Source organism: Canis lupus, chromosome 10 (genome assembly GCF_048164855.1).
Source record: "Canis lupus baileyi chromosome 10, mCanLup2.hap1, whole genome shotgun sequence".
Taxonomy (NCBI): domain Eukaryota; kingdom Metazoa; phylum Chordata; class Mammalia; order Carnivora; family Canidae; genus Canis; species Canis lupus.
In genome coordinates, this window is record NC_132847.1 from 70,618,283 (window position 1) to 70,645,126 (window position 26,844).

Sequence of the window (26,844 nt, forward strand, 5' to 3'; positions counted from 1 at the left end):
GGGGCGGGGCGGGCGCCGGAGGCTGCGGCGCGGAGGGCTGCGGCGGCCCCGACCTCCCGCGTCCCCGGGGGCGGCGGCGGTGAGTGTGCGCGGGGGCGGGGGTGCGCGGGGGCGCGGGGGCTCCCGGGCGGGTGCGGGTGCGGGCTCGGGGCGCGGGCGGCGGGGTCGGGGCGCTCCGGGGCGGGGGTCGGCGGCTTGGCGGTCCCTGCGAGCGCCCGGGGCCGCGTTCCCGCGCGTGCGGGGCGTGGGAGCGGCTGGCGGGGCGGGGCGGGGCGGGGCGGGGCGGGGCGGGGCGGGGATCCCGGCGGAGGGAGACCCGCGGCGGACCCGGGCCGGCCTCGAGGGCGGAGACGGCGCGACGGCGGGCCTAGGCCAGGGCCCGGCGCGCCGCGACCTCCCTCCCGGCCCCGCTCGGCCTCCGCCCCGGCAGGCCCTCTGACCTTGGATGGTTCACTTTCACTTCTAGGGCTTACTTTCCTCATCTGCAGAATGGAGCGCTAGGGCCCATCGTGTTTTAAGGCTCTTCCACCCGACAGCCTCCGTGACGGGCCCCCTTGCGGCCTTTTGCTGGGGCTTTCCAGTCTAACAAAAACAAAACCCGATTTGCGAAAAGTAAGTCTCCCTCTCCCTCTCCCTCCCTCCCTCCCTCTCCCTCTCTCTCCCTCTCTCTCCCTCTCTCTCCCTCTCCCTCCCTCTCCCTCCCTCTCTCTCTCTCCCCCTCTACTCTCTCCCTCTCTGCCTCACGAGTCCATCCCAAGGTTCCCCGGGGAGACCCAGCATTCTGTCCCCAGAAACGGAGACCTCTGCCGAGCGGGACTCAGAGATACCACCCTTCCTTGCAGGGGCTCACCAGCTCATTAAAAAAAGAAGTATGACTGGAAGGTCTGGTTGAAATGCAGGATCAGCAAAGGAAGCCCAGGAGCCACTGAGCCTCAGGCTGTGCTCACTTGCTGGCTCTGCCTCCCCCCTGGGGTCTGGCCCCGCCCCCGAGTCCTCCTGGGGCTGCTGCAGGGCTGAGCGGAGCCGTGGGCCAGGACACACTGGAGGGTGACGAGCGGTGGGCCAGGACACACTGGAGGGTGACGGGTCCACCCTGCCCTGGGCCGGCCTTGCCAACACCCACGGCTTCCACGCTCTGCAGCCTGCGGGTTGGTCCAGGGGCTGCAGGGTGAGTGCAGAGGGTGCTCCGTGGACCCATCCCAGCCTCTGCTGTTCTGCTCGAGATCGCCCGCTGGTCTACACCTTTGCAAAGCCTTCCTCCCATCCCCTCCCATCCCCTCCGACCGCCTTGTGTGGTCATCTCTCTCAGTCCTCTTTCTCTGAGTTCATCTCTGGTGGGAAACTAGATGGGATCCCCAGCATGTAGGGCTGACCAAGGGCTTGAGATTTTATTTTTGGTGTCGGAGCTGAGAAAGCACAGGGCCTGACACTTGAAGGTTCCTCGGGAACGTTTGTGGAGGAAAACTAGTGACAGCTGTATTCCTTGGGCGATTCCTATTTGCCAGGTGCTCTCTGAGTGATTGATGTGCCTGGACTTTTTTTTTTAGCCTCGGTTACCATATTATCCGCATTTAATGTAAAGAAACTCGAGGGAGAGAGAGAGTTGAGTGACTTGCTCCAGGTGACACAGGCGGAAAACAGCAGGACTGTACAGGTGCTTCTTAACCACTACTTGTTATTTCAGACGAGCGGGTGAATTCTGATGGAGACTTTGCAGGAGGCTAACTGGGCCGACTGCGGTGCTGGGACTTCTCCAAGACAGTGCCTACTTGTGAGATTTTGCAACTAATGGAAAGTTTCCACGGGGGAAGGAAACCTGGGCAGCTCTGGCTTGTGGGTGGTCCCTCCTGCCTGGAGGAGGGTGGGTGCGTTCCTGGGTCCCCCAGGCCTTTCTGAGACTCCGGTACAGCTTCTCTGGGCTGTAGGCTGCTAGCTACGACATCCCTGGGGTGTCTGGGAAAACAGAGATGCTTTCTTGCCTTGGAAATGGGCCTGAGGATTATATTTGCCTCGTGGGCCCAGGAGGTGACGAGAGGAGGCAGGGAAGGGCTTCAGAGATCGCCCAGGGCAGGGCAGCCTTCCTTGGGCTGCTGTTGTTGCTTTTATGCTCTTTTATGCTAACTCTTGGGGTGGGGGTGCAAGATAAGAGGAAGGAAGTAAGGGGTGGTGCCATTGACTGGTAATGTTCTGCAGTATTTAGGGATGCCTGCTGTGGGCAGGGCTTGGGGCAGGGGAGGGGGAGATGGCCTCTCTGAGGCCAGCAGGACTTTGCTGCCTGTCACACCTGGGAGATGTAGCCTCTCTCATCTGTGTGTTTTTTTTTTTTTTTTTTTTTTTTTGAAAGATGTGTTAAATAACAGGCTCAGAGACAGCCAGACATGGGTCCTGGGGCTCAGAACCTAGGGATTATGGGCTTGGACTCTGGAGCCAGGTGGCCTGAGTTCCCCTCTTGGCCCTACAGCTTCCAGCCAACCCACTGGCTTACAGGTCATGCCTGTGTCTCCTTCCGTTATCCCTGTGCAGCTATGACAGGTAGGATTCCCTGAAGCCATTTTACAGATGAGGACAGCAAGGCTCAGGGGGTTGAGTACCTTGCCCCAGAGCGCATGAGTGGCTGAGCTGGGATTCAGATCCAGGCTCTTGGGTGTTCAAGTCCTTGCTTTTTCCTGACATTTTGTTGCTTTCTGGCCTCAGAGCCAGGTACAGGGCAGGTGTGTGATACCTGTTAGTGAAAGGCTCATTTTTGTATATTCCTGGTTGGTGGAGGGGGCTCCCAAGTGATCTTCTGGAGGTTAATGTCACAGCTGGCTTCAGGTGCCTGCAGTCGGCAGGGTCACATAGGCTCCCCACTTAGAAAGCCATGCCCCCCACACCTGGTTTAACGCTCTGCTTGAAATCCTTGAGTCATTTTTGAACAAGGGCCCCCATGTTTTCATTATGCACTTGTAGAGCTGGTCCTTTTTAAAAAACTGAGTGAAATGGAGGGTGGGGAGGGTCTGGGAGTCAGGCTCCCCTCTTCAGGGGACCGGAGCAGCTTGGAATCAGGCAGATGAGTGCTGACTGGACACTTGTTTTCACCAGCGTCAGGTACCATGGCCGCAAAACCCAGTTCTAGTGGGCTTTTCACCGAGATGGTTGGCAAGGCCGGCGTGTCATCCCAGGGACTTAGGCATGGTTTTCCTCAGTGATGGGTGATTCTTAGGGCCCCGAGTGGACACATAACAGAATGAGTAAGCGTGCAGGCTCCAGCCAGAGTGTGTGGCACCGGAGACTCCGTGTTGGCATCGAGAAAATCTCCACGAAGGACATTTCTGCTTTCCTGACACAGGTGTCCTAAGGTCATGTTCATGGTCACTGTGCTGTCTCTGAGCAGCTCCCCAGGCTTTGCAAGCATTTCCGAGATCTTTTGGAGCTAGGTGCCAGGAAGATGCATTGCTTTCCTCACCCTCCTGTGTCCTGTCTCCTTGTAGGTAACAGGAACTGTTCCTCCGACAGCATTTCTAGTTTTGCTTTGGCCGCCTGGAAGCTCAAAACCAATTTTTCTTGGCTCAGGCAATGCAACGGTGCCAAACTTCCAAGCAGCAACGGTCAACGCTGGTATTCCTGGGATGCCCCCTTGGTCCTAGATGCCCTCACCTATCCTTTTGTATTTATCATCCCGCTGAGTCTGTGTAGCAGCCCTGTGGGGAAGATACCGTTGAGGAGAGAGAGGCAGGTGTCTGTGAGGCTAACCCACTTGCCCAAGCTTACGTAACTAGTAGATTGCAGAAGTGTTGTGGAGCCTGATTAGTCCCGAACCCGGAGCCCATGCTCTTCAGCAGAGACTTCCACTGCCTCTGCCAGGGACTCTGATTGCCTGAAAATCTGGGTATTTTTGTTTTTCATGGTTGTTATCATTATCATTATTATTACGAATTTGTGTGTGTGTGTGTGTGTGTGTGTGAGATCTGTATTTCCCATCATCCTGATTCTTTTCACTTGTACTTTGTCACGTCTTCTGGGGAGCTTTGCATAAACAAGCCTCCCCGTGATGAGGGTACTGGTGCTGTGCCTGGCTGCCGGGGCTGCTCTCGGGAGGGGAACGGAAGCCCCAGATGCCTGGGCAGCTCATGGGCTCCCGGTGAGTGCCCGCGTGTCCGAGCAGAGGAGACCCCAGCCCAGGGACAAGGTCTCCCCCGGAGCAGGGTCTTATTTCTTGCTCTTCACTCCCGAGAGTGTCCCTCAGCCTGACTGCAGAGAGCAGAGTCCGGGGAGAGGCTCTCGGTGGCGCTCCGTGGCCCTGGGGTGACTTTGGCCTTGGAGAGGGCCAAGGAGCCGGCCTGCCCGGGCCTGAGGTCGCTTCTCGCACTGTTCTCTGAAGGCAAGTGAAGCCCAGCCGGCTGCTCCAGGATGAACCAGGGCGCCAGGAAGGGGAAGTAGACGCCCGGCGATGGCCTGCGAAGCACGGCCGGGCCCCGGCGCCGCCGCCAGCCCGTTGCCCACCGCCTCCCCTGGCTGGAGTGCCTTGCCTGGAGGGAGTCCTCCGGGCTGGGGCCAAGGTAAGGCCGTGACCCCCACCTCCCCCCCGCCCCAGGATGCGAGCTGGACTCACTAACACTTGGGAGGGAGGGCCCAGAAGGGGGGACTTGGGGAGACCCTTACAGGCCAGTCTGTCATTTGTACCCATTCTCTCTGTCCCCTTGCGCTTGGACTCCCTGCCCTATCTTCCTAGCTGCTCTCTTCTTCTTGCCCCTTCCACTTATATGGCATTTAGAGCTTTTAAAAATGCAGAACAGACTCTGTCACTTTCTGCCTCCGTGTTTCCCATGGGGCTTAGGGTGAAGATCTGTCAGGCAGCAGCCCGCGAGGCCTGCCAACTGGCCCCCGCTGCCCGTGTCCTCTGCCCCCGGCACGCAGTGCTGCCTCAGGGCCTTTGCATCTGCTGTTTCTCCTGCCTGCTGGGCTCTTTCCTTTCCTCCTTTCCTCTGATTAATTTCTAGTCGTGCTTCAGAGCTCGGCTCAGATTCCCCTTCTGTGGGGAATCCTAAGTCAGGCCTCCCTGATGGGTTCCTGCTTCTCTCCACCGCACTTCCCTCAGCCTGCACTGGAATAATGGCCTGTGCGATGAGTTGAGTGCCAGCTTCCCCACTAGAATGTAAGCTCCCCGAGGGCAGGGGCGTGGTGCTGTCCTGCTGTCCCCGCACACCTCTGCACGCCCGGCCAGCAGACGCTCAGTAAGCGAACGGAGAGAATGGGTGGCTGGGGGTGGGCATCTTGAATTGCGGTTGCCTACCTAGACCATTTGAAACCCGAACACCGAAGAACAAAGGTTTCTTTTTCTTTCTTTTCTTTTCTTTTTTTTTTTTATTTATGATAGTCACACAGAGAGAGAGAGAGAGAGAGAGAGAGAGAGGCAGAGACACAGGCAGAGGGAGAAGCAGGCTCCATGCACCTGGAGCTCGACGTGGGATTTGATCCTGGGTCTCCAGGATCGTGCCCTGGGCCAAAGGCAGGCGCCAAACCGCTGCGCCACCCAGGGATCCCAAGGTTTCTTTTTCTGTGACTGTTAATGGGGAGGCAGTTTACACACCCACACACAGGCACACACGTGCACACACGTGCGCACACGTGGACACGTGCACACATTCCCCAATAGAAGAAGACGGGATAAAATAATTTTCCTTTAGAACTTTGAAGACTTTGCCCCATGGGTTTTTGGCAAGCCAGTTCTTGCTCCTTTGTAGGAAACTTCTCCTTGCTATACACACACGCGCGCGCACGCACACACACATGCATGCACACGCTCACACATGTGTGTGCCTGCCCACTTCTTTGGTAGCTTTCCAAGTTCTTTTTCTTATCTAGGTGTAAAAAAAAAAGTGTTTCTAAGTGGGGACTTGCTGTTCCCAATTTAAGGAACAGATGAGAGAGATGATTGCCAAGAATCCAGGAACTTGGTTTGAAAGGCAAACAAAGACACCTTGGAAAATCTTTGCGTGGCCGGGGCCCGCAGTCTCCCGGGTGTGCAGAGAGCCAGGCCGGGGGAGCAGCTGGTGTCCCACAGGCCCGGCCCCCGGTCCCCGTGGGTTTTCTCCTCTGTGCCACCAAATGCAGGGCTAGCCTGTGGCCCCGGCTGGTGTGCCCGCCTGCGTTTTGGGCACTGCCTTGGACCTGCTTCTTCTCTTTCTTACTTTCATTTCCCCTGGTAACTTTGGGCAGGTCTGTCCGCGGTGCAGAGGCCCTGTTCCCTTTTCCACGACGGTGGTGTCCCTGTCTGAGGGGCTCTCGGAGGATCAAAGGAGATTAGGACCGAGAAGCCCCAGCCCTGTGCCTGGTGCCCAGCAAGGGCTCCTTGCCTGGGAGCTCTTCTTGTTTTTATCCGATTCTATCTTATTTCTGCCTTTGCTTTCTTTTTGTCCAATTTCTCTCATTTGCTTGTTTTCAAGTGTAATTTTGTAATTTTATCTTTGCCTGTTTTCTTTTTATGAAGTCACCTTAAATCCTTTCTGGCGCAGGTGTGGGAGGGTAAGAACACAAGTAAATGGTGCGCGTGGGTTGCTCTGTTGGCAACTTTTGAGTCCTGACAAGCTTGCTTTTACGCTGGCAACCGTCGTGGCCTGTTATGTTGTGCCAGGCATTTATGTTCATCCTCTTACCTCTCAGTAAAATCCTCTGCGGTGGATACAATTCCCCCTCCGAGGGAGGAAGCAGGCCAGGGATTTGGGTCACTTCTGGAGGGCTACTCTGCGAGCGAGAGGCTGGGCTGTGCTTTGAGTCCAAACCCAATCTAGCTTGTGCTTTCCCTGCCCCGCCACCTTGCCTCCACACCCCTCACCTCTTGCAAAGACTTAAAACAAACAAACAAACAAACAAAAAACGAGGAAAGCAAATAAAATTCTTTTTAGCAGGGGGATCAAATACTGTGTCACCTTTGAGCTCATAGGTGATACCCCAGGGCACAAAAAAAGAACCCTGTTGGGATTGGGGACCAGAGTTCTATCCTGTTGGTTCATCTATACATCAAACCTTTATTTAGTGTCCCCTGAGCAGGGTTTAGTGCCCGGTACTGAACCCTGCTCAGGGGATTCAGTGGTGAGCGGAACCACTGGGGGAGCACCTAGTCTAATGGGCGAGGTAGACTCTGATCAACTAGTTAAATACACGCGTAAGCAAAATAATTGCAAATATACGTACTTATCTTGGATGAGAAGAGCAGTTCTGAGTAGGCTTATTGGGGGTTTGATCTGTTAAGGGTATAGTGTCAGGGAAGACTCCCTGAGAAGGTGGTTAATGAGTCGGGCTACTCATGAGGAGTCGGATTTAAGTGTGTGAACCCCGGGGGACGTGCTCTAGGGAATGGAGCAGCATGTGCAAAGGCCCTGGGGTGGGAGAGAATGCTACGTGTTCTAAGAACAAAGGTGGCTGGTGTGGCGAGACAGCTGTGTGGCCTGAGGTGAGTTTAGCAGGAGGCTGGTGCTTCTGAGGGCTGGGAGAGTGCAGTGAGGGGGTTGGTTTTGGTCAGGAGAGCACCGAAAAGCTATTGAAAGTTTTACCCTAGAGGATCTTGGGTCTCATCCGGTAGGCGTGCTGGCTATTGTGTGGAGGGTGCATTGTAGGCAGGAGCAGTAGGTGTGGAGAAACCAGTGAGGAGGCTGCCCCAAGAACGCGAGGGCGAGGGGAAGTCCCCTGGCCTGGGCTTGGGGTGGCACACGCCAAGAGGTGTGTGGGATCCAGAGATGTCTTGTTGGCCCAGTTAGCAGGGCCCGGCGACGGGCTGCGTGAGGGGCAGGATGGGTGGGCCGGGAATTCCCAAGGAGGTAGGACTGAGTCATTTTGGGTTAAGGACTCAGGCACTGCCCAGAGCTGGCCCCTGAGGTGACCGCTTCCGGCCAGCACATAACGTGTTTATGGTTTGCTGCCTTCCCTGCTGCTCCATCTTCTGGCCCTGCCCACAGAAGGGGCGCCAGCATATCCAGTCCCCAGCCTTGCGTGGCCCGAGCACCCGCTGCTCCCCTCCCCTGCCCACCCCCAGGCCCCTGGCTGTTGACCTGACCGTCGGGGTGGCGCAGAGGGTTTGGGTGCTGTTGTGCCCCAGCTGGGTTGATGTGGTGTGTTTTTTGAGGTTAGACTTAATTCACTTGGTGCTTTTGAAATGTTGAGTGAGTTGCAGATACCCTGGGGACGGGGTGACCAGTAAGGCAGTGTATTAATTTCCTGTGGTCGCCGTGGTAAGTTGTCACCCACACCGCGGCTGGAGAAACACAAATCCATCCTCTTACACAGCTCAGGAGGTGGGGGGGGGGGGGGTCTGACGCTGGCTTCACTGAGCTACAGCCCCAGCATAAGCACCTTGGGGGGGAAAATCCGCTTCCTTTTCCAACTTCTAGAGGCCACACACGCTCCTCGGGCCACAAAGCTCCCTCCATCTCCAAAGGCAGCGGTGCTCCGTCTCTGTGCTCCCCACCCCCATCACATCACTCCCGATGCTTCGGCCGCCTTCTTCCATTTTTAGGGACCCTGGTGATTACATCGGGCCCACCCAGACAGTCCAGGAGACTCTCCCGATTTCAGGCCAGCTGATTAGCGACTTTAACTCCATCTGTAACCTTAAGTCTCCTTTGCAGCATAAGGTAACAGATTCACAGGCTCTGGGGAGCACGGCGGGGACATCTTTGGGGGCTCATTGTTCTGCCCACCGCAGTCACGCTGAGCCCACTGGGAGTGTAGTATTGGGGTGAGCTTCCTTTGCGGTGATCCTACAAATGTCTGATGCGTCACCTTCCCCATGTCGTTAGTTGTTCAGGCTCCGTTTAAGTATCTTTTGTGATGGGGACCTCTCTACCTGCAGTTCGTTGTGTGGACAGCTCTCATTCTTGGAATGTTCTTCCTATATGGTCTTGCACCGTGTCCAGGTAGCCTCCACGCTCTGGTCCCCATTCTGCCTCCTTGGGGGTTTCTTTTCTTTTCTTTTTTTTTTATTTATGATAGTCAGAGAGAGAGAGAGAGAGAGAGAGAGGCAGAGACATAGGCAGAGGGAGAAGCAGGCTCCATGCACTGGGAGCCCGACGTGGGATTCAATCCCGGGTCTCCAGGATCGCGCCCTGGGCCAAAGGCAGGCGCCAAACCGCTGCGCCACCCAGGGATCCCTCCTTGGGGGTTTCTTGTGAAGTTCAGTCCTTCTCACGTAGGGACTCCGGGACTGCCACTATGCCCCCTCCTTGCCGTGAGAAGGACCTCAGAGCCCAGAGGAGGTGATTTCATCAGGCTCTGGGTTCGTCCACAGTAGTTCTCGCCCAGCCAGGTGAAGCTTCTGGTCTGCTTTCAGAGCTCCGCAATGGCCAGGTCCTCACCGTTCTCCGGATCGACAATACCTGTGCCCCCATCTCCTTTGATCTGGGCGCCGCAGAAGAGCAACTGCAGACCTGGGGCATTCAGGTGAGTGCTGATTTTATTGAGACCCTGCCATCTTTCCTTCCTTCCATCCGCCCACCTGTCTGCCCATCCATCTATCCGTTCTTCCGGTTTTTCACAAAATATTCGTTCAACACTGACTCTGTGCTCCGTGTGGTAGGGCACGCACGGAAGATGTATTAGAAGTGTCCTCTCCTCCCAGTTACTTCACTTAACAGATACGTGTTTTGGGGTGCCCGTCATTTGCCAGGCACCGAGCCGGGTGCTGGGTACTGTAGAGGTGACCAGGACCCAGCGCCTGTGTTTCCACAGCTCTTAGAGCCCAGGGCGGGAGATGGGCTCACGCTGGGTTAACTTAGGACAGCAGACTCTAAACGTCGAGGTGGAAGGACGTACAGGGCACTGAAGGCCTTCACAGGAGAAAGTGATGAACTCCCCTTGGGGAGCAGCGGTTTGGAAAGCATCACGGAGGGGCGGATACTTGACCTGGGGTCTTGAAGGAAAAATAGGAGTTTGCTGGGTAGACAGGAGGAAGGGCATTTGAGGAGATGGAACTGCATATTCAAAGAGGGAAGGTGCATGAATTCATTAGCTGATAATGCAGTGCCCTGGAGCATGCTGAGTTGAGGCAGAGGCTTCTCAGACCCAGGGGTCTGGGTGCAGATCCAGCTCTGCGGCTCACCGCCTGTGTGACGTTGAGCAGATGACTTCACCTCTCTGAGTGGCAGTCCCATCCTCTATACAATGAGGGCAATATTGAGACCTACTAGCCAGGGTTTTCTTGTGAAGAGGACGTGAAATAATGCTTGAGCAATCGTTGTACTGTCTCTGGCACATAGTACACGTTCTGTAAGTTGTGAGGTATTGGTGTCGTGACGAGGTACCCACAGCTGTGGTGTTCTCGCTTCCCTAAGCCCTCAGCATCACCGGGCCTTTCCCCTGCACTGTCTAGGGAGGACTCATTTATTTATTTTTTTAAAATATTTATTTATTTATTAGAGAGAGAGAGAGAGAGAGAGCATGAGCGGGAGGGGCGGAGGGAGAGGGAGAGGGAGAGAGAGAGAGAATCTCAAGCAGACTCTGCTGAGCTTGGAGCCCCGAGATCATGACCTGAGCTGAAACCAGGGGTCAGGACGCTTAACCGACTGAGCCACCCAGGCTCCCTGTGGGGAGGACTGATTGTAGAGGGGAAAGACACACCACTAATTTTACCCTGAAGATTTTAGAGTTTACTTCCCTCAAACTGAATTGAATGACTGTCTAAATGAACATTTTATCGCTTAAAGGGAAACTTTTCGAATTGACGCTTCTAACCCCACACCAGCGCAGTGGCTGGCTTCTCGTCCCACGTTCCCTGTCAGCCTTTGTGCAAAGGAACACTTTGCTTTTTTCTCTTTTATTTTCTTTTCTTTAAAGATTTTATTTATTCGAGAGAGAGAGAGTGCAGAGTGAGACAGAGAGAGCAAGAGAGAGCACACATGGCGGTGGGAGGGGCGGAGGGAGAGGGAGAAGCAGACTCCCCCCGGAGCAGGGAGCCTGACCCAGAGCTCGATCCCAGGACCCTGAGACCATAACCCGAGCCATAGGCAGACACTTAACTGATGGAGCCACCCCGGTGCCCAGAACCTTCTTCTTAAATCGTCTTCGGGTGGGGTTTTCTTAACCGGGGAACAGTTCACATATTCTTCTATCATGTTCCTAAATATTGTCTTTAATGGTCAAATTCTGTTTTCTTAAGCAGTCTGCTCTTGCAGAGCCTTTATCTGCTAAGCCATTTTTTTTCTGGGGGGGGTTGGGGAGTGGAGCAGGAATATGGGAGCTTTCAGTACCTTGGGCTGCATTTACAGTTCTTGATAACGCAGTATTGGCAACAGCTCCCGTGTATCAGGTGTTCACTACGGAGCGTGCACCGGGTCTGCGTGCACATACGCTGAGATGCACACGTCTGCCAGAGTATCACGTAGCCGCTGGAGTAGAGGAACAGAGGTCCCCCCAAGGTGCCCCTGTGTGTGTACGTGTTATACGTACACTTACTTTATAGTATATACGTTAGGACCGCACATGTGGCACGTTATTTAACATACAAGTCTCCCCTACATGGTAGGTATTCTTACCCTCGTTTGACAGAGGGGGAACCTGAGGCTCAGAGAAGTGGGGGTCCTTGCCCCAGGTCACATGGGACATGAACAGAAGGGCCAGGGTTGGGACCCAGGCTACTGACCCCAAGGCCTGTACCTTAACTGTTAGGCTGTCATGCACCCGCTGTGAGGTCCTGAGCCTTGGGCCGCAGGCTCCCCCCGGGACTGTCCTCCTGGATCTCGAGTTGTCCCAACTCCTCAGGGGCGCCCAGCCTTCCGGGTGCCTAGGGCTGTGTCCGGTGATCGCCTCTTGGAGTGCTCCGAGCTCCTCATCCTGCCTTCCAGGGCAGTCTGGATCCACATGATCGTCACAAGAACTGGAAATGACATGATTACGTGCAGGAAGGAGGTGGGAGTGGTTCTCCGTGGCTGATTGGTGTCTCTCCCTCGCATGGCCAAGCAGGTCCCTGCCGACCAGTACAGGAGCTTGGCCGAAAGCGCCCTGTTGGAGCCCCAAGTGAGAAGATACATCATCTACAACTCCAGGCCTATGCGGCTGGCCTTTGCCGTGGTAAGGAGGTAGGGGGCTGCACGCCCACCCTGCTGCGGCCTTGCGTGCCGCTGCCCATCTGGCCTTGTGTTCTGGGGCCCGCTGGTGTGGCCCAGGGGCTTGTGGCCTGTGGTCCAGCCGCCTGGGGTGGAGCAGGCCATGTGGACCTGGACTTGGTGTAGGGCGGCTGCGGGGAGAGAGTCGCCACCAGATCCCTGTGTCCGGGCGGCTGCGGGGAGAGAGTCGCCACCAGATCCCTGTGTCCAGGGCGAGAGGCAGGACTTACTAAGGATAGAGCTTGGGACTCGGAATCTGCGGACCCACCATTGAGACTTTGGACTCAGTGTCTGGCTTGGGGGAAGACTTGTCTTCTCTCTGGGACTTGGGTCCCTGATCTGTTCAACGGATAGGTCCATTTCCGCTCTGATCACATATACATGAGAGTGTGTAGACATACGTGTGTGTATGTGAACCCATGAAGGCACATACATGTGAGCATCCCCATCCACCTCTACGTGTGTACGTGTGCGCGCACACACACACACACACGTACGCACCTAGGTACATGCAGCAGAGCCAATATCTGAGTCCAGGCAGTCTGGTTTCAGCATCTGTGCTCTCAGCTACTCCCATCTGCTCCGTCTCTGCACGTATACGTGGCCCCACAGTACTCTTGACTCCCACGTCTGCTGCTGGGGACGGAAAACGGGTGGCCACCGGCATTGTTAATCCTCTAACACGTGCTAGGCTGTTACACCTGTTGTCTGATTAACCCTTATAACAACCTGCGAAGCAGGTAAGTGTCCCCATTTTATGGAAGAGGAGATGGAGGCTCAGAACATTGCTAATAACTTGTCCAACGCCACACATGGCTGTTGAAGGATCAGTGTGGGTTTCTTTCTTCCTTTCTTTTTTTTTTTTTTAAAGATTTTATTTATTTTTTCATGAGAGACACATAGAGGCAGAGACACGGGCAGAGGGAGAAGCAGGCTCCATGCAGGGAGCCCGATGTGGGACTCGATCCCGGGACCCCAGGATCACGCCCTGGGCCGAAGGCAGATGCAGACGCTCAACTGCTGAGCCACGCAGGTGCCCCTCAGTGTGGGTTTCTGAATCAAATTTATCTCACTCCCAGGCCCCCTGCCCTTTTCTGTTTTATTTAAAATCAGGGTAAGCAAGGATTTGGAGTAGCTATCCTGACCTGTTTCCTCTACTGTTGCTTAGGGACGAGGAGCAAGGGCTCCTTCTCACAGACCCTGGTCTGTCCCTTCCTGTCCCTGTGAGCTGCGTTTCTGAGGAGGGCACCGGATGCACCCAAAGGGTGTCTCCCTTTGAATGGAGCTGCTTCGTTCGAGCTCTGGAATTCCTGATCGTGCTTGTCTCTGGCCTCTTGCAGGTTTTCTATGTGGTGGTGTGGGCCAACATCTACTCCACCAGCCAGATGTTTGCCTTGGGGAACCACTGGGTGGGTGTGCTGCTCGTGACCCTGGCTGCCATGAGCCTGACCCTGACCCTCGTGCTCATCTTCGAGAGACACCAGAGGAAGGTGAGATGATCCGGAGACCCCGGCCGTGCTCCCTCCGGGAAGGGCATGCCGGCTGGAGAATCCCAGGTCCCATCTTTCTCTTTTCCCTGCCTCCGAGAATTACTCCAACCATGAAAATTCATGCAGGCCCATGTGCCCAGGGACTAAAAGAAATGAAATCACGTGTGTGGTTAATTCCTCTCCGTTTTTCTTGCCTAATCCCTGTGGGTTGTTTTTCTGGAAGGGAGCTGTGCTTGGAGAGAGTCTGGGACGGGGCGGGGGAGGAGGGCACTTGGGGTTTACTGAGCCCTTTCACACTAAGAAATGGCTGAGCTGGAATTCAAGACCAGGGCGCTTGGATCCCCAGCCGTGTTCTCGGCCAACAGCCTAGGGCACTGGTGGTCTGCGTGTGGAAGACCGTACACGTAGTGGCTCAACCCAACGCAGCGGGGCGGTGGCTTAGCTTAGAGCTCCATACTCCTGGGCTGCGTCCTCTCTGGAACCTCCCAGGGAGAACGTATGTCCTGCCTCTTCCAGCTCCTGGGAGCCACCTGCACTCCTGGGCTAATGCCACGTTGTCCATCTTCAGAGCCAGACATGGTGGGTCTAGTTCTTCCCACATCTTTGAGTCTTCTGGCTCCTTCTTGGCTTTTAAGGCCTCTTGTGATGACGTTGAGCTGCTGGGGTTATCTGGGACCATCTCCTTTTCTTTTAAGGGTCAGCTAATTAGCAGTCCGTTCTACCTCCAACCTTAATTCTCCTTTGCCATGGAAGTGGTGTAATCACTGGTCGCCGGGAGCAGGACTTAGGCGCCTTGAGGCCATACCTCTGCCTTCCACACCGCCGCTGCCTCCCCAGCCGCTGCCGAGGCTCCCCCAGCCCCCGGCACAGAGTTGGACTTGGAGGTCTGTTCTTGCCCGACTCAGGAGGAGAGGGATGCTGGGAAATGTGGTCAGGCTTTGGGGTATGAATTCTATTTAGTTCCTGTGCTCACAGGGACAAATAGGAACTTTATGGCTTAATCATCCTGAAAAGATCTTTGTTGGGCTTTGCGACGAGGCTGACGAAATAATGCTGCCCTTGGGCTCTGTTGAAGCTTCCGTGGCTCTTGCGCTTGGCATATAAAAAAAAATAATAATAATAAACTGGCTGCTCCTGCAGCCTTGAAGCCACTTCTCTTGGGGAGGGGAAAAAGCAGAGCGTCCGGCCTTAGCAAGAGCAAGGGACGTCCCTGGGCCCTGTCAGGTGCTTCAAGGACGCAGATGTCGTTAATGCAGTTGAGAGAATGTCCGTGGGGGCCATCTGCCCTCTTCTCCCGCTGCCTGTTCAGCTGGTGTTCGTGGCGCACAGGTGAATAAGACCCTGTGTCTTTACTCATAGGTGCTGCCGGGGGCCCCAGGTGTGCAGTGGTCCTGCTGTCATCAGTGTTTGCTCATTCAGGGACCCTGAGGTTCCTTCAGTCCTAAGCATTTGGTTTTTTTTTTTAAAGATTTTATTTATTTATTCGTGAGAGACACACACACACACACAGAGGGGGGCAGAGGGAGAAGCAGGCTCCATGCAGGGAGCCCGACGTGGGACTCGATCCCAGGACCCCAGGATCACGCCCTGGGCCGAAGGCATCGCTAAACCACTGAGCCGCCCGGGCTGCCCGGTCCTAAGCATTTCACGAGCACCTACTGTGTGCTCTGTGTTTGGCACCTGCTGTCCGTGGCCGCCAACCAGACAAGGAGGAAGAACTCTGGGGTTGGCTAGCTCTGCCGCCGGCGGTGGGCTACTAGTTAACCCCTCAGGGCGCCCGGCTGGCTCGTGACTTGTGATCTCATGGTCGTGAGTTCAAGCCCCATTGGGCCTAGAACTTACATTAAAAAAAAAAAAAAAAAGGTGTAGCTCTTTCATAAGATTATTGGGGGAATTGGATGACGTGATCCGTGCAGAGTGCTTAGAACAGTACCTGGTGTAACGGAGACGCGCAGTAAGTAAGCGTTACCTGTTGGGATTATTGGCGCTGTTTGCCGGTGGGGCAGCCAAAGCTCAGGACGTTGAGCAGCCAGTCTGTGGCCACACAGGCGCCTCATCCCTCGGGACCTCGCAGCCCCCCTTCCTGACCACAGTGTCCCTCTTCCTGTCCTGCCGTCTCACAGCATCCTTGGGAGCCTGAGCACTTTGCGGGCACTGCCTTGTTTTCCCCTTTCTCAGGGTTGGAAGGTTTGAGAAGGCACGCGAGACCCGGCCTCGTGTTGCGGACAGAGGAAAAGCACGTTGCTGAAGCCTGAGGGAAGCCCCTAACACTATCTGTCTGTGGCCAACGAGGCGCAGGGGAAAGCGGTATTGTCAACTCCGTATCATCTCTGAGCTGATGCCATGAGCTGACGGGCACTGCAGGTTCTTTCTTCTCCGTGCTCTACGGGCGTCGACTCATTTCGTCCTTACGAGGAGGGGTTTTGCTCCACTTCTGGAGGCGAGGGGATGGAGGCGGAGAGGTGGGGGGTAATTTGCCCAAGGCTCCCAGGTGGTGGGAGGCAGAGCCAGGGTTTGAACTCCTGGCGGCGCAGGTGTCAGAAAGGGTGCACAGCCCTTCCCGAGGCTCCGGGCAAAACAAAATGGAATCACCCCCTGTTCTCTTGGTCGTGGCATCCTTGGAAAATTCAGTATATTTTACACCCATTAAAAACAAAGCAAAACAAAACAAATAAACCACTTCAGGTTTCCATGTCAAACGGAGCCAGGGTTGGCTGCTCAGAACCGTAGGTAGACTTTTCACCTGCGTTCACACCCAGTGGGGAGCGTGGAGCCTGGAGAGGTGGGGAGACTGCCCTTCCGAGGGTGGGACTGTCTCTCATGGGACGCGGCCTTCAGAAGAAGGGATCCCGGGGCCTCGTCCTAAGTGCCACCAGTGCCCGTCCCATCCCTGTGACAACCATGGGGTCTTCTCACAGTCCTAAAGCCTCCCTGCAGGAGTCCTGCCCTCCTGGGGACCGTGATGGTCCTTGAGGGGGTTGTCATCTAATTGCATCTCTAAATCCTGATGGGGTCTCTTCCCCAAACCAGCCCTTTGGGAACTGACACCCTTCCTCCCGCCCTTTTTCTCTCCTCCCCACCCCAGCCTGCATAGTTAGCATCTACTTCGCCAACCGGATCCATGGTGTCTGATTGGTTTGGGTAGGAAAAGAGGCAGATGGATTCCCAGAGTCCCCCTCTGCGGGCCTGGCGCTGCGCTCGGTGCTTTGGGAAGTAGGTCCTGTATTTACACACTATGTGCTCGAACCCATCCACCCCCCGCCCCTCCTGCAGATGTCTCTGTCAGCACACCGGGCTGCGTCCCAGGCGCTGGGTGAAGTGCTTCACACACAGAGTCAAGTTCAAGCCCACCACGCTCCCAGGTGGCAGGGACGCTCTTGATCTTTATGCTGCAGCTGAAGAAAGCAGGACTCGGGAAAGGAGTGTAACTTGTCCAGGGCCACGCAGCTGGGAGGTAGCAGGGCTGGGCCTCAACCCAGGGCTTTCTGACACTATTGAATTTATTGTCTCCAAACCATGCAGTCCCATTTTTCTAGGGGAGGCAATGGACGTGTCTCAAAGGCCAGGATCGCCCCGTGGCGTCCAGCGGTGGGACAGCGCGTGGATGTTGTCAGGGCCCCCGAGTTCCCTGGCAGCCTGGGTGTCTGCCACGGGGCCGGCGTTTGTCTTGCAGGCCAACACCAACACGGACCTTAGGCTGGCGGCTGCCAACGGAGCCCTCCTGAGACACCGGGTGCTGCTGGGGGTGACGGACACGGTGGAAGGCTGCCAGAGCGTGATTCAGGTACTGTGTCTGGGGGCACCCTCCACTCGGGGGCCCGTGTGAGGACTGGGTTGATGGGGACAGGTGGCCCCAGGATCCCCCAGTCTGCATGGTGTCTTGGGGTCTGCTAACGAGGCAGGCGAGGGCAGCCCTTCCCTTTCTCTGCCCCAGTGCTGCTTCCTTGGGGTGCCGACCCGCAGCCTAGGACCTGCCCAGGGCGGGGCTGGAAGGAAGTGTGGAGACCGTCTAAGCCACGCTCCTTAGTCAGCATTTGTTCAGCAAACAGAAGGGGCCTCCTCTGTGCCGGAGCCTTCGACGGGCAGTGAGGAGCCCTGGCCAGGTTCCCCGGGAGGCAGTCAGATCCTGAGGCCTTGTCCACCTGGCTCCATTGTTTTCTTTGTTCCAAGTGTACTGGGGAGATCTTCAGTGACAAGTGTGAGGTCACACAATGGATCTGGGACACAGCTGGGACTCAGGTCTCCTATCCTGGCCTGGTGGGACTGCTGGATCTCAGAGCCACATCTGCGTTCTCACCGGGCCCCTCGCCTGGTTGGAGCCCAGGGGTGGGCGTGTGGGCGGGACCTGGGAAGAAGCTCCTTGTGCACAAGTTCATCCTACAGATATTTATGGAGAGCCTCGTATGTGCCAGGCCCCCCCTATTCTAGATCCTGGGGCCGCCCCAGGGCACAGACCTACATGGATCCCTGGGTTATGGGCTCCAGCACACCCGAGATGGTGTAGGGCACAAGGGGATCTTGCCTGAGACCGTGTGTGTGTGTGTGTGTGTGTGTGTGTGTGTGTGTGTGTTGAACTCCGTGACATCACAAGATTTCTGGCAGTTCAAGTGTGACATCATCCTTTTAGCCTCATTTGTTCTCAAATCCTTTTTATGGATTGGCATGTAGGGGTGACTCTGCAAGTGTTCGCTGAATGCACGGGTGACTAACGAATAGACACATCCTTTGAAATAATGGGGAGTATCTTTTAAAATAAATAACTAAAAAAGCAACTTCAGTTTCCAAATAGTATCCTAGGGTGAGCAGATACAGTATCTTGGATTTTCTTTAACATCTGGGGTGGGGAAGGGGAAGGGTGGAGGTGTCTGGGGTGAGTGATGGTGAAACAAGAGGAGCCACGAACTGAGAACCGTTGCCCCAAGATGAGGGGCAGCTCGAAGTCAGTGACCTCGTTTGCTCCACTTAGTAGATGTTTGGAAAATTTCATAATAAAAAGCCAAAAAAGAAATTCGTTATAAAAAGCTTCCCTTGGGGCTGAGACGCCGAGAGAGACTAGTCGGCACGAGGGATGCGACCTTGGGCCTCCTGGGTCAGCCGCCGGGAGGATGGAGATCTGGGTCCAGAGGATGCGGTCGGTGGCTGGGGGCGCGAGGCGACGGCCACCAATGTCGTACGTACAGAACTTCAGTTGTGATGTGTGTGGACCTGGCCGGAGGTAACGAGTGAACGTGGGGCGTTTTGGCCTGGCCGTGTTGGCCCTGACCTCCTGGGGACCGTCAAGATTGGGGAGGAAGGGGAGGTAACGGCGAGGTGACTTTTTACCCCGTCCCCCCACCCCTGCCCACAGCACCACCAGAGATCAGCGAAAATTAGCTCGTCCTCAGAAGGGCGGACCTCCGGCGATAAGGCCGGAGCGGAAGATGGTGTCAGGGACGGAGGGTTCGAGGTCGGGCTGGCTTTGGGCCTCAGCTGGCATGGCTTCTCTCCCCAGCTCTGGTTTGTCTACTTCGACCTGGAGGACTGCGTGCAGTTTTTGTCTGACCACATTCAAGAGATGAAGACTAGCCAAGAGGTAAGATGCCGTCAGCGAAAAAGCAAGCAAACAAAAATAAACTAGGGGCCAAATTGTACAGGCTGCATTTTCTTTTTTAAAGATTTTATTTATTCATGAGAGACACAGAGGCAGAGACACAGGCAGGGGGAGGAGCAGGCTCCATGCGGGGAGCCCGATGGGGGACTCGATCCCGGGTCTCCAGGATCACACCCTGGGCTGAAGGCGGCGCTAAACTGCTGAGCCACCCGGGCTGCCCAACAATTATACTTTTAATTGTTAAAGATAGGTCATTAGTTACATGAAAAAATAAGCAACATCATAGTTTTATTTTTTTTTTTTTGAGGTGTTATTTATTTATTTGTGAGAGACACACAGAGAGAGGCAGAGACACAGGCAGAAGGAGAAGCAGGCTCCATGCAGGGAGCCTGATGGGAGACTCGATCTGCAGACCCCGGGGTCACGCCCTGGGCCGAAGGCTGACGCTCAACCGCTGAGCCCCCCCAGGCGTCCCCAGATTGCATTTTCTCAATGTTGGAAAAATAGCTAAGGAAAAGTTACTTGGAAGGAAGAAGATCCATGTGGAATCAGCGGTGGTTTTTGCCTAGGAAATTATTACTTCTTCACTAGATTTGTTAGGCTCCTTTTCAACTAACTGCGTTTTCCACATTTCTGAGAGTGCTCACGTATTTATGGATAACACGACCATTATATTGACGATTAATAGTAATAATACTAGTAAAGATTCTGGCAGAGGAACATACCAGGTATTTAGACGACTTTCTCTTGTCCAGAAGGCCTTCCTGCCACTTACGATCAGCGTGCTCTTACTCCATCCCCCACACAGGGAAACTGAGCCTCTGAGGAGTCCCGGTGCCACCCGAATTGTGGCCACGGGGCCCGCAGGTGATGCTGGGTTTGCAGCGCAGCCTCCTGTCTCGGAGCCCTGGGCTCCTTCCCTGGGATCAGCCTTCCCCTGGGCCCTGCAAGTGCTGTAGAGCGGGTCTTGAAGTCAGGATCGCAGTTTGTCCCTGTCCCAGCCCATTCATTCCCATGTGGCTTTGAGCAAGGCCTCTGAGCTGTATGTGGCTCATCTGCACCATGTAGATAAAAGATACCTGTGACCTGGGCTGCCCCGAAGGGCAAGAGAGCATGGAAGGAAGGTGCTTTAGAAGCTATCAGAGGCTGTGGGGGACCTTGTAGGCAATGACCTGACCCCTCAAATGTGGCTCGCTTCCGGACTCTCCTGAGGCCAGCGTCCCAGTCCAGGAAGTGGCTCAGCCTCTGACATCCCCCCCAACCTGAAGGGACACCATCCACGTCCCCTCTCTCTTTCTTTTGCAGTCCTTGCTGAGAAGCAGATTGAGCCAGCTGTGTGTTGTCATGGAAACCGGGGTGAGCCCCGAGACAGCCGAGGGGCCCGAGGACCTGTTGGAGGATGCTCCCCTCCTTCCCGGTGGCCCTCAGCCCGAGGAGAGGCCATTCATGCAGACTGAGCTTCGCCAGCTTATCCCCGAGGCTGAGCCGGGGGTAAGGGGCAGCTGGGCTGGTCGGGGGCCCCCTTCCCTCCCCGGGGTGTTTGTGGAGTCCGGACGGGGCCTCAGGTTGTAAATCCCAGGGAACGTGACTTCACTGATTGGTAGAGGCCTTACACAGCTTCTAGCCTGCTAGTTTTCATTATATATTTATTTTTTCCCTTGTAGCACTTTAAAAAGCAGTTTATAGGAATCGTTTTCTACTTCCTGGGTTTTTTCCCTCCCCATTTAAAAAAATATCTTGGATATTCTTCTTGGTCCTTCCATGGGATATCTAGTTGCATGTTGATGGGTCATAGCCTGCCTAACCGTGAATGTGTTGGTGAACATTTGCATCATTCTAAAAATCTCTTTCTCAGTCTGTCCTCTGTCCATCCATCTACTTAAATTGCAGTCGGATAGATAAGTCTTGTGTGCATTTCTGTTGGATTCCAGTGTCCCCAGCCAGCCCCAGAGCCCCGTCACAGAGAGCCCCTGCTCTGTTGGGTCCGACCAAGTGCTGGTAGACCAGATACCCGATAGCATGGTGTTTTATTTTTTCAGTCTGTGTCCTCCATTAGGACAGACTGACTGGGAGACACAGACCAAGGCATGACCTCAGGCGTTCTGTGATGCAGGGGAGCACCTGCATTTTCTTTTCAGCCAACAGATTTGAGGATTAAAGGCCCAAACCAGCCCAGACTTTCCCTTTTGCCTTGGTGGGGAGGAAGGGGGTCCGGCAGGCAAATGGGACTCATCAAAAGAGAGAATGATAAATATAGTAATCTCTTCACTTGAATCCCACTGAGCGTTTTAATTTTTATTTATTTTAAAGATTTTGTTTATTTGAGAGGCAGAGAGAGAAAGAGTGAGAGAGAGAGAGCACGAGGAGCTGGGAGGAGACGAGGGAGACGGAGAGGCAGACTCCCCGCTGAGCAGGAGGCCCAGCACAGGGCTCCATCCCAGGACCCCAGGGTCATGACCCGAGCCAAAGGCAGATGCTTAACTGACTGAGTCACCCGGGCGCCCCCGCTAACTTTTTAATTTTTTTTAAAGAGCAGAAAAGATTGATAAGATCGTGTACTTTATTGTGGCATGCCCGGGTGTATGTGACATAGCCTGTTAAATCTGATGGGTTTTTTAAATCATTTTTTTCAAATTCATTCAAACTGATGGTGATATAATATCCGGTCATGAATATCAAGTGTGTGTGCGCATGTTTTTAAAGCTGCTGCCCTTTATGACTTCGCTGGGGAAAATGCAATCAGTGCCAGAGTCTCAGCATGGGCCACACACCGTCATATTTCAAGAGGAAACCAGCACCTGTGAGAGAGAAATAGTTATAATCCCCTCTTACCTTGTAACCGATTTCTTATGCATAAAGTCCGTCGGCATACCCTCCTGGGTAGGGACGGTTTTTCCTTCTTCATTGGGTTGGGTGAAATAAGAAGTCAGCTGACCTGCCCAAGGTCACAGAGCAAAGGGAGAATGTGGCAAAGCCACGGGCAGAAGGCAGCCCTGCGGGTTCTAAGTACACTTTTCTCGCCTTGGTTCTTTGCTTCTTACGCTCTTGATTTTATTTATTTATTTATTTACTTACTTATTTATTATTTTTTATTTTTTTATTTTTTAAAGATTTTCTTTATTCATGAGAGAGAGACACACACACACACACACACACAGAGAGGCAGAGACACAGGCAGAGGGAGAAGCAGGCTCCATGCAGGGAGCCGATGTGGGACTCGATCCTGGGTTTCCAGGACCACGCCCCGGGCTGAAGGCAGGCACCAAACCACTGAGCCACCGGCCTGCCCACGCTCTTGATTTTAGAGTAGATTGGCCGGGAGGCCAATGTGAGTTAGGGAGTAGGAGACTACCTGAGGTTTTCACTGTGTTTCTAGCATGAAGGATGACTCAGCGGAGGCTCCAGTCCTACAGAGCGAGGTGGTTTCTGCTTCCTAGAGTAACGATAATAATAATGATATTAGTGACACTGAGCACGAGGTGGGGAGGCTCTCTGTTGATTAGGTGCTGTGATTTTTCTCTGTTTTACTGTTGAAGAAAAGGGCAGGGTGAAGTAACTTGTCAGGGTCTGCCATAGGGTGCCAGGTGGAAATTCCTAGTCAGCCCCTTCGATTTGGAAGCCTGTTTTTTTTTTTTTTTAATAATTTATTTATTCATGAGAGACACACAGAGAGAGGCAGAGACACAGGCAGAGGGAGAAGCAGGCTCCCTGCAGGGACCCTGATGCAGGACTCGATCCCAGGACCTTGGGGTCATGCCCTGAGCTGAAGGCAGGTGCTCAACCACTGAGCCACCCAGGCGTCCCTGCAAGCCTGGTCTTAATCAGTAACCCCCCCCCCTCCGACGTGAACAGCCTGATGTGACCCACACCTTATTTTATTACATTCACACTGGACACAAGGGATTGTGAAAAACGTTCAGTGCCACGCGGACGGGGCTGAAGCATCTCTGGAATCCCAACCGCCAGTCTAACGAATGGACAAATGTGTTGATAAGAGTGTGCATTAAATCTAATTTTTTAAATTCTTTTTTTAAAAATTCTTTTTACTGTTTAAAATTTTTTTCCCTACGCTGAAATACATATAATAGAAAATTTGCCACTGTAACCATTTCCAAAGGTATGACTCAGGGGCCTTCAGTACACTCGCCTTGTTGTGCGACCATCAGCAGCAGACATCTCCAGAACCTTCTCATCTTCCCAAACTGAAAGTCCATACTCACGAAGCAGGAACTTCCTCTTGTCCTCTTCCCCAGCCCCTGGAAATCATGTTCTACTTTCAGTCTCTGTGAATTTACTTCTCTATCTGCTTCAGATAAGGAGACTCGTATATACGGTATTTGTCTTTTTTGTGCTAAATCTGCTTCTTAAGAAGCAAACTCTTAATATGGTAGGAGTAATTGTCTAAAGAAATCCAGCAGGTGCCAGCATGGGGATGATCCCTCAGCCCATCCCCATTTTTTTTTTTAAGACTTTATTTACTTATTCATGAAAGACAGAGAGAGAGAGAGAGAGAGAGAGAGGCAGAGACACAGGCAGAGGGAGAAGCAGGCTCCACGCAGGGAGCCCTACATGGGACTTGATCCTGGGACCCTAGGATCATGCCCTGGGCTGAAGGCAGTGCTAAACCGCTGAGCCACCCAGGCTGCCCGACCACCCCTGTTTACTAATGATTTTTATTCGAGTGTATTATGTTGACCTCATGCACTTTATAGCCTTGTGGTCATTTGACTCTGGAAATAGTGCACGTATGTGTGTGATTGGTTGGTATAGATCAGTGGTAACTTCTCTAGCTTTGAGGCCCCTTAGCTTTTTTTTTTTTTTTTTTTTTTTATGATAGTCACACAGAGAGAGAGAGAGAGAGAGAGGCAGAGACACAGGCAGAGGGAGAAGCAGGCTCCATGCACCGGGAGCCCGATGTGGGATTCGATCCCAGGTCTCCAGGATCGCGCCCTGGGCCAAAGGCAGGCGCCAAACCGCTGCGCCATCCAGGGATCCCCCCCTTAGCTTTTTTGTGGTTATTCTTGTTGCCCACGAGCAGTTAGGTCTCCCACCTTGGAGGTGGGGAAGCTGAGGCTGCAGGCACCCCATGGGATGAGTGGCAGAGCTGGGGGCCAGTCCAGGTGTCTCCCAAGAGCCCCAGGGGAGGACCTGGCAGGGTTCTTCCCAGTGAGCATCACTGCTGGTCCAGGGGTGTGAGGACCACTTGGCTTTCCCCTCATGCGTTAGATGCTTCTCTGTGGCCCTCACTCCTCTCCCCTGCCTTCCAGGAAATGGCCCAGCAGCTCCTGGCGGTATTTGGTGGCTATTACATCCGGCTCCTGGTGACCTCGCAGCTCCCCCAGGCAGTGGGGACACGACACACAGACTCTGCAAGGATTCCCTGCCCCTGTCAGCTCATAGAAGCCCATATCCTGGGTACTGGGTGCTGCCCATTCCTGGCCAGGTGACCTAGGGAGGAAGGCACCCAGTGTCCTACAAGCCTGAAGGTGAGACATCAGGAAGACTGGGAGCTCCAGGTGGCTGAAGGCAAGCCCCAGGTGAGGAGAGAGGCATCTGGGAGTTCTCTGAAGAGCGTCAGTCACGTCAGCGGGGTATCGTGCTCACTCTAGGACTCCACACAGAAATGCCTGTGGACATCCCATGCTGACCCCTGACCCCAGAAGCTGCTGGTTGCCAGGCTGGTACCGCTCCAAACTACTCTCTGTGCTGCTTAGAACTGGGGGCACGGATGGAAGGCCACCCTCCCATGCCTTTCATTGTGTGCGGAGCCCAGGAAATGTGAAGAGGACCCAACCACGTGTCCAAAGCTCGGTCTCAGATGCTGCTCCCGTCCTCTGCTACTTCGTGTTGGATGGGGAAACTGAGCCTTGGAGAGGACTCTGTTCTTTGTACCTTGCCTTGGGCCTCTAGAATTCCTAATATGGAGGACAGAAGCAAATTCTCAGAACCTTCTTCACTTTTAAGTTTCTCCTGCCCTATATTATATGAAAAACTATGGCCCCGTGTTGTTTGTTAGCGCACAGGCTTCCAGGGGACAGGAGAACGGGACCAGCAGCACGTAGCTGATAATGGGTGGGACTATTTGGAAAAGATCGGTTCTGGCGGATTTGAGGCTGTATTTTGTGTAGAGGCATGCATGCTTGTGGTTGTGGTTGTGTTTTTATACTTCAGGCCTGGAGCCACGGTCCTGTGTTCTGACACTACTACCGTTCCGGAGTGGAGTATCATCTGTCACTTGTGGTGTTCCTCGAAGAGCTTGGGGGCTTCCAGGTCTTCTGCTCCTGAGAAAATTTGAAGCCCAATTATTCCAAAGGCCCAAATCCTAAAGCCCTGGCCAGGCATATAAAGTCTCCCCCATCTCCAGGACCCAGCCCCCATTCTGTAATTTTGGCTTCATCTCCCACAAAACTTCTCGATATGTTGAAACTCTTCCCTGGACTAACATACTCGTTCCGTTGCATCTGCCTGGACCTGCTAGGGGGAAAAAAAAAATCTAGTGCGTTGAGTGCTTTGTCATCTCCATAGTAACTTTTGCAGATTGTGCTGTGTTCTCCGTTGAATGATGAGGTTAGCACAGACCTGGGCTCTGGTCCCGCCTGACATTTCTAGCTGTGCAACTTTGGGCCAGTTCTCAGTTAATTCATCTTTATATGTATGGGTATAGAGTGGACAGGATGGATGATTCTTAATTGCCCTTCCATAGCCAAAGTTCTGGCTTTTTCCGCTCCAGGCTAGCCCTTGGCCTGTCTGTTATGTTTTTATCTATATGTCGAAGGGTCCTCTAGCCTCGCATGACCGGGGTGTCCCAGCCCTGATGGGCCTTTGGATAGAACAGGGGCCTTGCGAGCAGGAGACCTGGATTCTCATCCCAGATACTCCGCTTCCTAGAAGCATGAGCGTGGCTACATCACTTACCCTGTCAGAGCTCCAGTTGACTCCTTTCTAAAACAAACAGATCTGGTGAACCTGACAGGTAATCATGGGGGTGACTTGCTCGTGAGAGACCAGTCTGTTCATTTGTTTTCTCTGGGCCAGAGAAGAGAAATCATGTACATAGACCCACCCTTGGAAATGGCCATTTTAGACCTTTTTCTTTAGCCATTTCTCTGCGGGCAGCTGTGCTTAGTTAAGAGTAGTTCCTGGAGGCAGTCGCTGTCTTCTCACCTGCCACAGAGGAGATGCGCGCTGTGAGTGGGATCTGTAGAAGCCCGTATTTATCACCCAGCCATAAAACCCTGGTAAGTCTCAAACAGAATAAAAATGTGTATGTTAAATGACAAAATAGCCGTTTTTCCATTTTAAGGCTTGCTTACAGACCCTCCTCCAGGTGTTCCTTCCAGCCTTTTCCTCTCTGGAGTTTCCAGTGGTCTCACCTGGTGGGCGGAGCAGAGTTCAGGTGCGCCCCCAGGACTTCCTTTGCGTCTGCCCTACGGTTTCCTCATTTCAAAAATTCCGTGATCTCTGCCTTGCCCCATTCCCAGGGTTGTGTGAGGATCAGATTCCATACGTGGACCCGCACTCTGCTCGAAGGCTCTGTGTCAAGGACAGGCGTGGAGGCCTGGCAGTGTCTTGAAGGGGGCGCCGAGGGAGTAGCTCAGAGCTCAGGTTCTAGACGTACTCAGATCCAGGTCGTGGTGCTGGGAGTGGTCCTTCCCATCCTTGGGTGGCACTCCTCAGTGTGGAATGAGGG

General features: G+C 54.1%; 1 protein-coding gene across 5 annotated transcripts; it reads left to right on the forward strand.

Annotated features, from left to right (window-relative positions):
* Positions 1–26,436, forward strand: TMEM268 (transmembrane protein 268). Of its 5 annotated transcripts, none has more exons than XM_072842510.1 (11): positions 1–79; positions 467–612; positions 843–1,168; positions 4,361–4,538; positions 9,305–9,414; positions 11,932–12,039; positions 13,415–13,564; positions 17,238–17,348; positions 19,056–19,136; positions 20,460–20,645; positions 24,422–26,436. In XM_072842510.1, the coding sequence occupies exons 4-11, from the start codon at positions 4,430–4,432 to the stop codon at positions 24,599–24,601; spliced, it is 1,035 nt and encodes a 344-aa protein (XP_072698611.1). In that variant the 5' UTR covers positions 1–79; positions 467–612; positions 843–1,168; positions 4,361–4,429; the 3' UTR covers positions 24,602–26,436. The 5 variants fall into 5 exon arrangements, with proteins under 5 accessions (XP_072698611.1, XP_072698612.1, XP_072698610.1 ...); XM_072842511.1 differs by lacking the exon at positions 843–1,168 and adding an exon at positions 1,548–1,654; XM_072842509.1 differs by lacking the exon at positions 843–1,168.
* Positions 26,437–26,844: the final 408 nt, after the last annotated feature.